The 13,202-nt window shown below is 32.0% G+C and overlaps 2 protein-coding genes across 4 annotated transcripts; both read right to left on the reverse strand.

Moving 5' to 3' along the window:
- Positions 1 to 41: 41 nt before the first annotated feature.
- LOC122593964 (E3 ubiquitin-protein ligase AIRP2-like) lies at positions 42 to 4,229 on the reverse strand. Of its 3 annotated transcripts, XR_006322905.1 has the most exons (6): positions 4,016 to 4,229; positions 2,502 to 2,652; positions 2,218 to 2,284; positions 1,900 to 2,131; positions 539 to 1,056; positions 42 to 368 (listed from the first exon to the last, which is right to left on the reverse strand). XR_006322905.1 is itself a non-coding variant. In XM_043766440.1 (5 exons), exons 1-5 carry the CDS (start codon positions 4,093 to 4,095, stop codon positions 846 to 848), a joined length of 741 nt encoding a protein of 246 aa, XP_043622375.1. In that variant the 5' UTR covers positions 4,096 to 4,229; the 3' UTR covers positions 416 to 845. The 3 variants fall into 3 exon arrangements, 2 of the variants coding, with proteins under 2 accessions (XP_043622375.1, XP_043622376.1); XM_043766440.1 differs by lacking the exon at positions 42 to 368 and having other exon boundaries at positions 416 to 1,056; XM_043766441.1 differs by lacking the exon at positions 42 to 368 and having other exon boundaries at positions 416 to 1,056; positions 2,502 to 2,708; positions 4,016 to 4,030.
- Positions 4,230 to 6,480: 2,251 nt separating this feature from the next.
- LOC122594188 (CBS domain-containing protein CBSX5-like) lies at positions 6,481 to 11,475 on the reverse strand. Its single transcript, XM_043766657.1, has 2 exons — positions 11,056 to 11,475; positions 6,481 to 7,395 (listed from the first exon to the last, which is right to left on the reverse strand). The coding sequence occupies exons 1-2, from the start codon at positions 11,427 to 11,429 to the stop codon at positions 6,561 to 6,563; spliced, it is 1,209 nt and encodes a 402-aa protein (XP_043622592.1). The 5' UTR covers positions 11,430 to 11,475; the 3' UTR covers positions 6,481 to 6,560.
- Positions 11,476 to 13,202: the final 1,727 nt, after the last annotated feature.

Below are 13,202 nucleotides of genomic sequence, written 5' to 3' on the forward strand. Positions count from 1 at the left end.
CTAGTTAATATAGAAATTATAAATACTATGAATTTGTTATTGTTATAAAATCTCATTAATATACAAAAATTTACTTATATATCTAAATCCTCTACGAAATAAACTCGGTCTGGACACTTGAAAATTCAGGGCCGCCATTATCGACGATGATCTGTTATTTGTTCTTAACAAATTCTGCCATTTTTCTTTCCATCGCTTGACTTTTTATAGTGATTGTTAGTTGCGCGTCATCGTGGTGCAAGAAAGGAACGTGGCATTGTGGCTTGTTTATCATGCAACCAGGTTGTCAATAGAATTTTAATTGTGAAGATTTTGATCATACAAGAAATTAGAACTCTCAACCCATTAGAGCTCCACTCTGCAACCAACTGTTGACAAAAGGAGTAGCCCATAAATTTATATACATGATCCAATGTGAGATGAATAGCTCTTAACCTAAGAGATATATTAAATTTTAAGAATATAGAATGGAAACTATACAAGTCAACAACTAAATCAAATTGTAGTCAAGTGAACAAACTCATCAAATTGCACTTACACATCCGGTACAAACAATCTTAGAGAGATCACTGTAGTTGAAAGTGATCTATATCGAAAGCTACTTGGTTCATCTAACAAGAAGCAGCAAACACCTGAACTCTCAAGTGAGCAAATCTACGACGACCACTGTCTGACCAATTCCCCCTAATAGAAAGACTTGTGAAAGTACCACACTTCTCATGATCAAATTATTAAGAGTAGCAAGTTTCTTGAAGGTATTGGTGATGTTGTAAACTTGTGTCTACAAACAGAACGGAAAAATGAACCTGTATGTTTGTTGTTTTGTCAAAGCAACTGCTTTTTCCCTACCTCACATGAGAATAGTAGGTGTCAAAGAGCGAGTCGGGAGCAACGAGAGGGAGCTTTTCAATGTACAGGAAGAATCTTTTCAGATTTTCCCATGTTAATGTGGCCATATCAAGCACTTCTTTCTTGTCAACATACACCCACAGTTCACAGGGGTCAATTCTTTCTAAGCTGACACGGCAAAATGGACATGACATTGACCTTGTTCGCCTGCAATTTGTTTCGGAAGAATTTAGGGATTTTAGCAAAATGGTGACAGGCCCTTCTACAAAATATGCAACTAATGAATAGTAATTTAAATAAAATGGCAGCAGATAAGACTATGAGTACAACCAATACAAGTCAGTTCTCCTGGGTAACACGCTCATGACATTGCTCACTCATTCAGATTATTTTTTTCTGATCACAATAAGCATAGTGATGATCTGTTAAATCTCTATAGTAATAAGGTAACTTTACTAAGCAGAAGATTAACCAAGGTGAATATAATGATTTTAGGCCCACTTGGGCGGTTGGGCCTAATATTATTTTAAAACCTTTTTTTAGAATTGTCCTTACTGACCAAGCAATTGCACCAAAATGTATCAAGCTTGTCACGTTTTGTTATTGTGTGAATGGAAATTCCAAACTATCATTTGCTTATATTGAACTTTATGTTCATTGCTATTGTAATCTCCTATAACTTGCAAACTGGTGATGTGGGGCCAATATATATGGAATGGCAAATGACGCACAACTAATACGGCCACTTAAATATGATGTTGTTTTGTAATTATAAAGAAAATATAAGATATTGACAAATAAGGGTCGGCAGCATGCCTAGCCCAATGTGACTTGCACAAAGATCACCCACTTTGACCCTAAGGTGTTCCAAATTTGACATGTTGCCAAACCAGCCGAAGACCATTAACCTCTACTTAGTGTGGTCAACCTTGACCCTAACTAATTTTGCCAACAGGGCATTTTGAGTAAGAGATATTTTGAAAAACTTCAGACTAAAGGACTGAGATGCTTAGTGTCACCATGAACTATGTAGAGCATAGAGAAGCTTACCAGTCATTATAGCATCTAGAGCACATCGCATGGCTACATTTTGGTAATATGAGTTTCTCCTTAGCTTCCATGCAAATACCACATTCATCTTCTGATTCAACTTCAAGATCCAGACATTCACTTTCATCGTCATCTTCTCGTTTTGAATATCGTTCAACACATATCTTATGCTTTCTATCTTCCAAAATAGTGACTCCATTTTGAAGTTGCATCAAAGATGGATATATAATACCTGTTGTATCACCATAATTATCAATTTCACATAAAGTAAAAGTGAAAAATCAACAAGTTATTAATTAAAAACATACTTGGCCATACCATAAAATTCTCTAATGCTTGCCTTTCTTTCTTGGGTTGACATTGTTGTGGTGCCATCGACATAAACCTGTATTATATAAAATCAAGAAAGCTTATAAAAACGAAAGCCAGGTAAAATAAGGAGACCCCGGTCCATCAAAACTTCTCAGCTTTGCCTAGGGATAAGGTTGGAAGTCTTTACAGACTCAAATCTATGCCTTTCAAATTAAAGAGACAAACATGATTATCAAATTATGAATCAATGGACAACCATCACAGTATATCTAATAAGTTCCAACTTGAACCTTGTAAATTAGGATCCTCAACAAGCCCAGAGCACCAGCAAGGTGGCAGTCGGACCATTGAACAAAGAAAAGGAAGAACTGTGCCGCCACGCTATAAGACATTCGCATCTGTACGCATGCCCCGTCGTATTCTCTTCTAAAATCTGCTGCTCTGCAACAAATCATCAAGATTCAGGAAAATATTGTTGGTCCTATGCACCTACGTGTCTGTTGTGAGAAAAAGACGAATAAAGAAACTGCTGGATAAACAAACAATGGTTCTACAAGACTACAATTATACAAAATCACCCATGCAGTTACAAACAATTAGATAACTAAGGTCAAACAAAAATCTTAGTTTATCTTAATAATATATGTGAATCCTCCTAATGTTTGTAAAAGTTTGTATTGTTAGGTAAAAAATTTAGGATGAACACAACCAAGAAGTCCCAGGTCACAAGAACATGCCAATACACATACCATTTCTGAACTTCTAATGTAGCATATTTGACCACCGTCGGTCAAAACGCATATTTCGTTTTTCATTGATGCCTATGAAATTAATTCACAAGAGTTGGCATCAAAAGTATGATAATCATTAAGAAGAGCACTAAACTTTAGCTTACTAGTAATAACATTAATCAGTAAACACGGTTATCTTAGCTATCAATGAGTCGCGAGCCTTATTGAAAAGGCCCTTTACTAAAAACATAGAGGATCCTGTGGAGATGTCTATTAGACTATTACAAATTTTAAAACCTGTCGACCAACTTGTAGGTTGATGGGCCATCACACATACCACGTTAGCTAAAAGCTCAAGTGTCCACAATTTCTTTTCTGTATAGGACAAGATATATGAATAGGGAGATTATTAATCATCCTAATTCATTAGCCTAAACATCTAAGGAGCAGCCTTATACACCCGTCCTCGACTAGTCTCGACTCGTCCTCCGTGGAACACTATAGGGTTGGACTCGTCCTTGGTCATTCGTCCCCCCATGGAAGAGTACTTTAAAGCTTTTTGTTTTTTTGTTTATTTTTTTTATTTGTGGGTGTATATTAAAATAAATGGTGGATCAAAGACTAGTCCTCGTATAAGGTTGGTTTTAGGATCTGCTGATGTGGCAGTGATTAGGACTCATCCTGGAATAAGGCTGCCCCTAAGAATCCTAATGGCCTAATTTGCAATTATGTGCAAGAAACTAGTACTTTACCATTAAAAGCTATATTCAAATAATATATACCCTTTACTTAAAACTCATCAAAGATGCATTCTATCAGTACTAGATTTAGTATTAGCCTAAAAAGGTGCCACCTTTATTCATTTTACAAGTTATTAACTACGTAAAACTTAAATCAATTACAAAATTAGAGCAAACCCAGATCAAGAATTATTATAAGTTAACTCAAATAAAAAAACCTACAAAAATTATAATCAATATTCATAAAAAAAAAAACCCTTAAACTTCACCAAAAAACAATACAAAAACACACACACAAAAAAAAAACAGAGGAATATGGTTAAAAATTCTTACAGAGTATTAGCATGTTGAATATCTGCTTCAAGAACTTTTAAAGAATCTTTAAAAGATTTTTTCATTGACCCTACATACATCTCTGTATCTATACATATAACCAGTACGTATATAGTCCAGATTTTCAATCATAAGCCATTCTTGATTGCTTTTACATATATATAAGGAAAAAATTGTACGGATACGAAGTTTTGAATAGGACTGTAGGTTGGGTTACGTGTACATTTTTATTCTCTCACTATGTTGTTCTCGACAGCATTGAATAAGACGAAGTGTGTCAGTGTCAAGATGCCACGTGGAATTAACACTAAATGGGGCTTTTATGTTTTCATTACAAGATTTGCTATTTGTGGGACTAGTGAGCGTTACGTGTATTGGTTTTCTTTTTGAACGGTATTTGTGGGACTAGTGTGATAAATGGTGGCTACATCCTTACCTCATTTTTCGGGTTTAGGAAACACCCTTGGCTTTATTGATTGTGGCAAAAAATACATAATTTTTTTTCTATTTCATCATTAAACTTACCCGAACAAACCTATATATTCTGACTTAAATGGGCCGACCACCTTCCGTTTGTGTGATCAGTCAGGGTTAGGGTCGTCCCTAAAGATTTATAGATATTGGGCGAGCGTTAAAAAAGAGCTCATAGGTTAAGCGCAACAAATTATATATATATATTGAACAGAGAGTTTATAATATATAAGCTAATCTTTAAAAACGATGATAAATGTTATATCACTAAACATAGCAAAAGTTATTCTTCAAGAAACTAAAAAAAAATGTAAAATCAAACTATTGACTTATTGTATGCTAGCCAAGGATTCGAGTATTTTTTATTAATAAAATTTTTCATAAGTTCAAAAATACATAAACAACAAATCATAAAATATTAATAAAATATTCATAAGTTCAAAAATACATAAAAAAAAAAAAATTTGATTTATAAACAACAAATCAAACTATTGTTTTGTTAAATTGATACTCATGATATTATTTATTTATATATATATATATGTATATATTGTTAATTGTATAAAATATTATACTTTTTTTAATAATAAATAATATGTAATAAAGATAAACATGACAAGGCTTCCAATTAATCATTATTTTTATATAAAAATTAAAATGAAAAGAAAGAGCATTGAAGTTTAGCTGCTTAGCACCTGCAAGTTCGAACTGTGGGGACAAATCAAATCACTTTGAGTCTTTGACAGCACCGCTTCAAGGTTTATTAATAATGACTGCCGACTGCGACTTCTTTCTTTTTTTTCTTACGCGATTATAAATTTAATTATATATAATTATAAAAAAAAAATCGGGCCTCCTAAAAAAACAGGTCTCGGCCCGTTGCCCACTTTGTCCACCTCTTAGACCGGCCCTGTGATCAATGATGGTATGATGGTAGCGACGACTAGTGATGGTGATGGCGGCAAAACAATATAAGTAATGTAATGATATAAAGGTAATTAATATTAAAAAGTAGTTTTGTTAGAAATATTAATAAAAGAGTAAAAATAATAATGATATTATGGTATTACTTTGTTTTTCTCCTTATCAAAACTTAATGCTCCATCCGTCTCATTACAAGTGTCCTATTTTGAAGATTCAAAGTCTTAATCTTTAAACTTTGACCTTTAATATATATTTTTGTGTTATATAAAACTTCATGAAAATTATATAATTTGAAAACATTTATAAAACATAATCAATTCATATAACTTTCATCAAGTATCATCTAACACAAAGAAATTTATTTAAGGTCAAAGTTGCAAAACTTAGACTTTGAAAATTCTAAACATGACACTTCTAGTGGGATAGAGGGAGTATAATACAATTACGTACAAGGGCGATACTAAGAGGGGGGCAAAGGGGGCTAATGCCCCCCTCAAAAAAAAAATTGTCATGAATTTTTAATTTTTTTAGAGGTTTTTCACATTTTACTTCCTTTTAAATTTGTTTTTCATGAGTTTTTTAATTTTGCCCCCTTAGAGATTTTTTTCAGGTACCGCCTCTGATTACGTACATAATCTACTCTAAATTGTGTTTTTACTAAACAATACGCTGGTTATGACATAAGCCTCAATATGTTTAATGAGATCAATGGTGGATGGTTTGGGGGTGATAGAGAAATAATATAAGCACCAAAGTCCAAAGAATTCTAGGTGCATTAAGCCGATGGTATTTATGTTCTTTTGAAATTATATTTTTAAAATAATGTTTTGAAAAAGCATGTTTGTAACTTGTTTTTTTACACTTGTGTTTTCTTTCAAAATGCACTTTACGGATCATTTTTATAGTATAAATGCGATAATAATATATTGGTCCTCTCTTTTAGACATCAGATGTTGATATGATGTTCGAAGATTGAACATTTGAACTATATGTCATATAAACTAGACCAAAGAACTCGAAGCTAATTAAAAAATGGTTAAGGAAGTAAAATACAAATGTCACAGGGAATGTTACAAATGTCACAGGACTAACAAAATTGGATAATACAATAACAATGCATAATCTTACACATTACTCAAATCCATCAATGTTACAAAATCAATTTATTGATTCGAGTACCAGCCATACGCCGAAATTGCTTCAAAATCTCTACAAAAGTCACAATTCCAACCAATGTATAATCTTGTTGAACTACCCAAGCATAACTAACACGAAGCGCAATCATTTGAACCATAACTGCCATCAACGAGTTCCACGGATGGCAAATAATGGCCTCGGACCGCCTCCCTGGATAAAACCGGCCCACACAACCATTTTTACTTGACCCAAATTCTTCATCTGACGAGCAACATAAGGATGATGATGATAATGGGTTGTAGTAGTCATCCATAAGATCCAACATTGCATTCAAGTTTCTCTCTTGCAGCCTAATCTTGACCAAGTTGACCAAATCGTCTAACGGGCCAGTGTAGTCAATATAGGCCATGAGATCCCCAGCCGAGAGGGTCGCAATGGCAGCTGCTGCAGTTTCGTCACAACAAGCAAGAGTACAAGGTGATATTTCACCTATCAGATGATTATCTTTGTTAATGACACCTATAGAGGTTTGTTCCATAAGTGAGCATTTTATCAAAGGTAACATTGAAATGGCTGGGTCGTCGTAGTGAACCGTGAGTATGGACTTATCGATTATGTCTAGCACGTCAATGGTGAATGTTGGTATCGGGGAGAAGACGCCTATGGAGTTCAAGAAGAAGCGAACCACGTCTTCTTGAGTTAGCCAACAGAATTCTTGGTTGCTATCATGAAGAGTATCAGAAGGCTTGTTAAGTTGGTTTTTCCTTATACAAGTTGTTGAATTGGTGTATATTGGTATGACCAAGTTTTGAGCACCTTCAAGTATGCAATCTATTGCCTCCAATAAACTGAAAAATCAAAATAAATGTTTATTATATACAGTATGTAGCTGTAAATTGAACAATTTCAATTCTATTATATCCAGACCCCATACCCAAACCATGACATACGAAACATCACCTAAATTGCGAGGCACATTAGCTTTTATTAGTATATATTTTTCTAGTGTGAAGTTATTTTGATTTAAGAATTAACTTATAGTAATCATCTGTCATTAACTATACACATAATTTATTTCAATCTAAAACCTAATTACAAGATTAAAACTGTTATAGTTAGTGTTTTAGGTCCTGAATACTTTAAAGTTTAATCTCCGTGTTTTATGTTACACACTATATATAAGGGGAAAAGGGAATATAAGGTTGTCTGACACCTAAGCTTAGGTATGAAACTCCTCACATACCAATATTTTATTATTTCTTGTTTAATGAATAAATGCATGGGCCCCCATGATTTTTATGGATTAAAAAAAATATATGTGGGTGTTCTACACCTAAGCTTAGATATTTGACAGCCTTATATTTCCACCCCATATATAATTACATTGTATAAGGAAAACATAAAACTTGAGTTCACCATAACAAAAGACTCTAATCACTTTCAAGATTCAAATCCTACTAAATACAAGTCTTAGAGATATTAGGTTCAGATCTTACTAGTTATAAGCTTAGAGTGGTGGGAAAAAAAAAAATCAAAATTAGCAATAGAATACTCCAATTCTTTTTTATATATATAAAAAAGTTTAGTGATATTAGGTTCAGATCTTACTAGTTATAAGCTTAGAGTGGTGGGAAAAAAAAATCAAAATTAGCAATAGAATACTCCAATTCTTTTTTATATATATAAAAAAGTTTAGTATCTCAGAGTTTTAGTAACTTTGCAACTTTTTTTATTATATGTATAGTAAGTATCAAAAATTTTATACATTTTATGTAAGTATTTCACTAAATTAAACACTTAATGTAAAATTTTTACATTGACCAATCAAAAGTTTTTACGTGGGCAACTCATATGGTTGCCACGTATACATTTTTAAATTAGGCGTTCAGTTTAGTCAGATACTTACATATAATGTTCAAAACTTTTGATACATACACACAATAGAAAAAATTGCAAAGTTACCTACACTCCGGGATACTTAACCCCCAAACAAAAGCTCTCTCCAAATAACTTCACATAAAAATTTAGAAAACATACATTCTTTTAAATATAAGTTTAAAAATAAAAAACAAAACGCCGTAAGGGCTTTCGTTAAGATGCATTAAATAGTTGTACATTTACCGTAAAATTCAGGGGTGAACTTTTATAATGAAAAGATATAATTCTTTTATGTACGTTAAGTGAAGGCCTACCAATGAGGTTGGTGGCCCATTGGTAAGGTCTTTGACCTTGGGAGATCCACCTGGGTTCAAGTCCCACTTATGGGGGTGGATTAATTGGGATTTTTCGAGAGTCTTGAATTTCACCCCATTAAGTGAAGGCCTAAAGAATTTATTTAATATTTTTCTAAATTAAATGAGGTTTTACATAAAACCTCATTTTATATGTAATAGAAAACTCGTCATTATATTTCCTTACTAAATTTTGCAATACCTTGAGAGTCCCTGGGTTCATATCTAATTATCTATCGAATCCAACCTCATGTTGGGATCAAAATTTTATTAAGTCGAGAACTCGAGCCCATGCGGGATTATACCTAACTTAACTACGCCAATAAATATTTTCACAATTTGAGATCTTAAAAGTAACAACTTGACTCAATTTGAAAATGATGGATTTTGGTAATCAAAAAATAATCCCTTCTAGATAGACTAATAATCGATAGTCAAACTCCAACAATATTCAAAGAAATACTCCGATCCGTAATTAATACTAGTACCACAATAGATAAAATAAAATAATAAAATGTCACTAGCAGGATCCGCTTTTTACCTTTTTCCTGTACGGTTGAGACCCGTATTACTTTATAAATATTTAATTTAATGAGACCGACCAATACTACCTAACCCCGTCACTATCTTACGTAGAAAATTAAAGATCGAGATCATCTAAACTTTAAATGAATTTTATAGGTAAAGTTAAAAGATTTTGACTATTGGAATAAAATCAATAATCAAAATTAAAAAATTAACTTTAAATTTTAACCTTTGATTTTAATCTAAAAGTCAAAATTATCTTAACTTTACTTATAAAGTTACTCTAAATTTAAAGAATCTTTATCTGCAAACCAATCATTTTTAAATTTTAATGCAATTTATTTTTCTTCAAATATATCATTCCTAATGTAAACAAATAGCACTCAGTATCATTTTTCATAAATTTAAGTCCTAATACTATAATAACTATGAGAATTGTTATAATATAAATAGTTTCAGAGGTGGCTCAACAGTACTATGAGACTAGGCAATTGTTTTAGGCCCCCAAATTTCTAAGTCCTCAAAATCTTGTATATTAGACTTAGTGTTTGAATTTTGGATTGAGTATCGTTATATAATTTGTATTGCAGTAATGCCTTTTTTATTTTTGCATCAATATCTGCATATTTTTTTTATTAGTTGTAGTTCAATAACAAAAGACGAGCTACTTTTTTTTTTACTTTAGTTTATACGGTACCCAAAATTGATCTCGTTTGAGGCCTCCAAAAACCTTAAGCCGTCACTGAATAGTTTTATCCTTAGATCAGGTTTCATATATCTAAGATAGAACAAGACTTTCAATTTTATAAACTATTTGAATAAACACTTAACATATGTCTCTTTAAAAAATAATGTTAATCACTTAATTCAACTTTAAGTTAATGCAATTTGTTTTTCTTAAACCATATAATGGGATTTGGTAACTAGTGCTAGGTATTAGTTAGTATGCATTTAATAAAGTAAATGATTATTAAATTTTAACTTGATTTAATGATTATTAAATACAATTTTAATAAGTACATTAAATATGTTTATTAAAATTTTAAGAAACTTGTAGTTCATTAAATAATGAATGTCCCAACCAAAAATCAGACGACTGTTATTCAAGATTGATTGACGTCTAAGGAATGCTCGACCGAATAAATAATGACATTCGTTAGCAAATTCCAATTATAAAATGCCATTTGTATAATATGATGTATACTACACTTTAATCCCGTATAGCATATAGATAGATATTAAAACAAAAGGTATATATTAAATCAACTACATAGACAAGTTTTTAATAACCTTATGTTTAATGATATACATTAAACTTTTGTGTGTGAATTAATAGAGAAAATAAATCAAAATATACTCAAATATTTAAGAGTTTTAACAAAGTTAAATAGTTTACATGATTTTGCAAATGAGACAACTGATACCATATACAATTGGTATTGTGGCTAATCAACATATTGTCGGTAACGTGTCTAATTTAAATCCTCTATGAAAATATACAGTAGTTTTACTGAGTTGCTAATTTAATTTATGTTAGCTTTAAATAATATTATTTATGGTTTATATATATAAAATAACAAAACAATAACAATACTCAATGATGTAAGACAGTTTACCGAAAATTATAAATGGAGCATTTTGTTCATTTAATTTAAAATCATTCTAACATTTCATAAGTCAATAAGTCATTAACGATGTATAAATAAAAAAATAACAATAACAATACCAAATATAATCGTAGAAACGACAAACCTTGAGTTGGGTTCCAAATGTCGAATTTGGGCAGCTTTCACATTATTCGCAAGTAGGAGATCCAAAACATTGGATTGAAGAGCGTCCGATGGATTCAACAAATTCTTGTAGTCATTACACAGAAACACAATCACATCAACCATACATATCTTCCCCACGCATCGACAACAACAACATTTCGTTACGACCTCGTAATCCTTATCATCATCATCATGGGCCGATCGATCACAACTCCATATGCTTACGTAGATATCACCAGACTTTTTTAACGCAAACACCGCGTCCGCGATAGTAGCGGTGGCCGGCAACGACCTCAATGGTGGCTTTCCGAGACACAAATCGGATATTTTGGTTGCAAAAAAGGTAATTGCCATACAATATACAATTCAAATATATTTGAAAATATATGAGATACGAATATTCGTTGTTCCTTTTTGCGATGAAATGAAGTGTCTAGATGGAATTTATATAGGTGAAGGGAGAATCGCACGATATTTTGATTTGTCCGTGAATTTCGGTCCTTTGTCTTTTCAGATTTGTTCAATTTCCGCCATCAACTTTGCCTTTTATTTTATGCTTCCTTCAGTCAAAGGGGTCTATTGTGAAAATTTTGTGGTATCATAACATCTTTAGTCATTGCATTATGTTACATAAACGACTTAGTGAGTTAATGATACACAATATAATTGTCAACGTGAAAATATTAGTAAATCAAATAGGTGAAATGGTCAAAATTCAACTCGAATCAAACCTAAACTTTTAAATGCATTCAACAAATATTATACATTATTACCTTTACCGGTTTATAAGAGATCTTCACCCCTGTTTCTAAAAATAGTTTTAAAAAAAAAACTTAATTTATTATAAAAAATAATTACTCAATTTTTTCTTAATTAACTAATTTACATCTTAAGCAATTGCCTTACTAAATTATACCCTAAATGCTTATATTTTAAAACGAGGGTTGGTGTTCGTATATTGCGGCGGTTAAACGGTCATGATAATACAAAACAGTGGTGGAAGAATTGATATGCGTGTGTGTAACTAGGAAGGAGATAAAGAAGTTACTGTGTGTTAGATCATAGTAGGGTGCTTGTCTGATTGTGTTTAGAGATATAGAATCAGATATAATGTGTGAATTAGGAGTAATATGAGAATATTGAAAAAAGTGCTTAAATTACTTAAAATAGAGTTTTAATATGTTTTATAAGGGTTTATAGATATATTCACTACCATATTTAAATCAATTACATTAACATTAATTTACACTACTCGACGTAGCCGCCGCCACTAACAGTTCCGCCACCACCAAACCACCGTTGCATTGCATGAGTATTGTGTATATTTATTATTTTAATTTAAACAATACATCTACATGAGTATTAGGACTTTAGGAGTAGTGCATTGCGAGTGTAGGATGGCTGCTAGTGTTTGGCATGCGATCAGCAGATGGTGTAATACACCTTCGTTTTTTTATCTTTGGCATCAAAGATTTACTTGAGTTTCACGAGCTACAGGGCAAGAACAAATTCGATAAGAAGGCGTTAAAAGGTATTATAATGATAAGTTGTTGGTGCTATGAAAGGCGAGTAACGACATTATCTTCTCTAACTCTAGTACCAGTGCTACGAAAGTCATACAAAAAATTAAGTCGTTGGGTTTTTTGTGATATAAGAATAGAGGGAAGCATCATAGTATATCTTGGGGAAATTAGTGTAAATTTAAGTTATTGTAAATCTTGTACTATATACCGCCGGTGATTTACCGGGGTACATGGACGAAACTTCATTAAGACCAAAGGGGTTTGTAGCTCCTCCAAAATTTACTTTATTATGTCTAAATTTATTTATAAATTTACAATTTATACTATGAAATGTAATAGAAACTTAGCTTTAACCCTCCAAATAAAAATTTGTATATTTTATCCCTTCAAAACAATAGCTCAAGTTTCGTCATTGCCGGAGTAGGTGTGAATATAAAGTTTACTTTTCAAAATAAAAAAATATATATATTTTTATTTAGAAAAACACAAACGTCTGACCCATCTAGATATGCTCTTTTTCAGATTGGCTGGTAGAGGAGATGGTCTCCAGTGGTCCCAAATACACATTTAAATCTTGAATTTCGATCCCAAAAAAAAAAAAAAA

This window comes from Erigeron canadensis, chromosome 3 (assembly GCF_010389155.1).
Source record: "Erigeron canadensis isolate Cc75 chromosome 3, C_canadensis_v1, whole genome shotgun sequence".
NCBI classification, from domain to species: domain Eukaryota; kingdom Viridiplantae; phylum Streptophyta; class Magnoliopsida; order Asterales; family Asteraceae; genus Erigeron; species Erigeron canadensis.

Bases quoted from the DNA above. Each gene is read 5' to 3' on its own strand.
- LOC122593964 (XM_043766440.1), bottom strand. From the start codon at position 4,095: ATGTATGTAGGGTCAATGAAAAAATCTTTTAAAGATTCTTTAAAAGTT. The intron at 2,285-2,501 runs GTTCAAGTTGGA...TATATAATACAG, and splicing joins TGAGGATCCTAATTTACAAG to GTTTATGTCGATGGCACCAC. The intron at 1,057-1,899 runs GTAAGCTTCTCT...AACAAATTGCAG, and splicing joins TCTAGATGCTATAATGACTG to GCGAACAAGGTCAATGTCAT.
- LOC122594188 (XM_043766657.1), bottom strand. From the start codon at position 11,429: ATGGCAATTACCTTTTTTGCAACCAAAATATCCGATTTGTGTCTCGGA. The intron at 7,396-11,055 runs GTTTGTCGTTTC...TTGATTTTTCAG, and splicing joins CATTTGGAACCCAACTCAAG to TTTATTGGAGGCAATAGATT.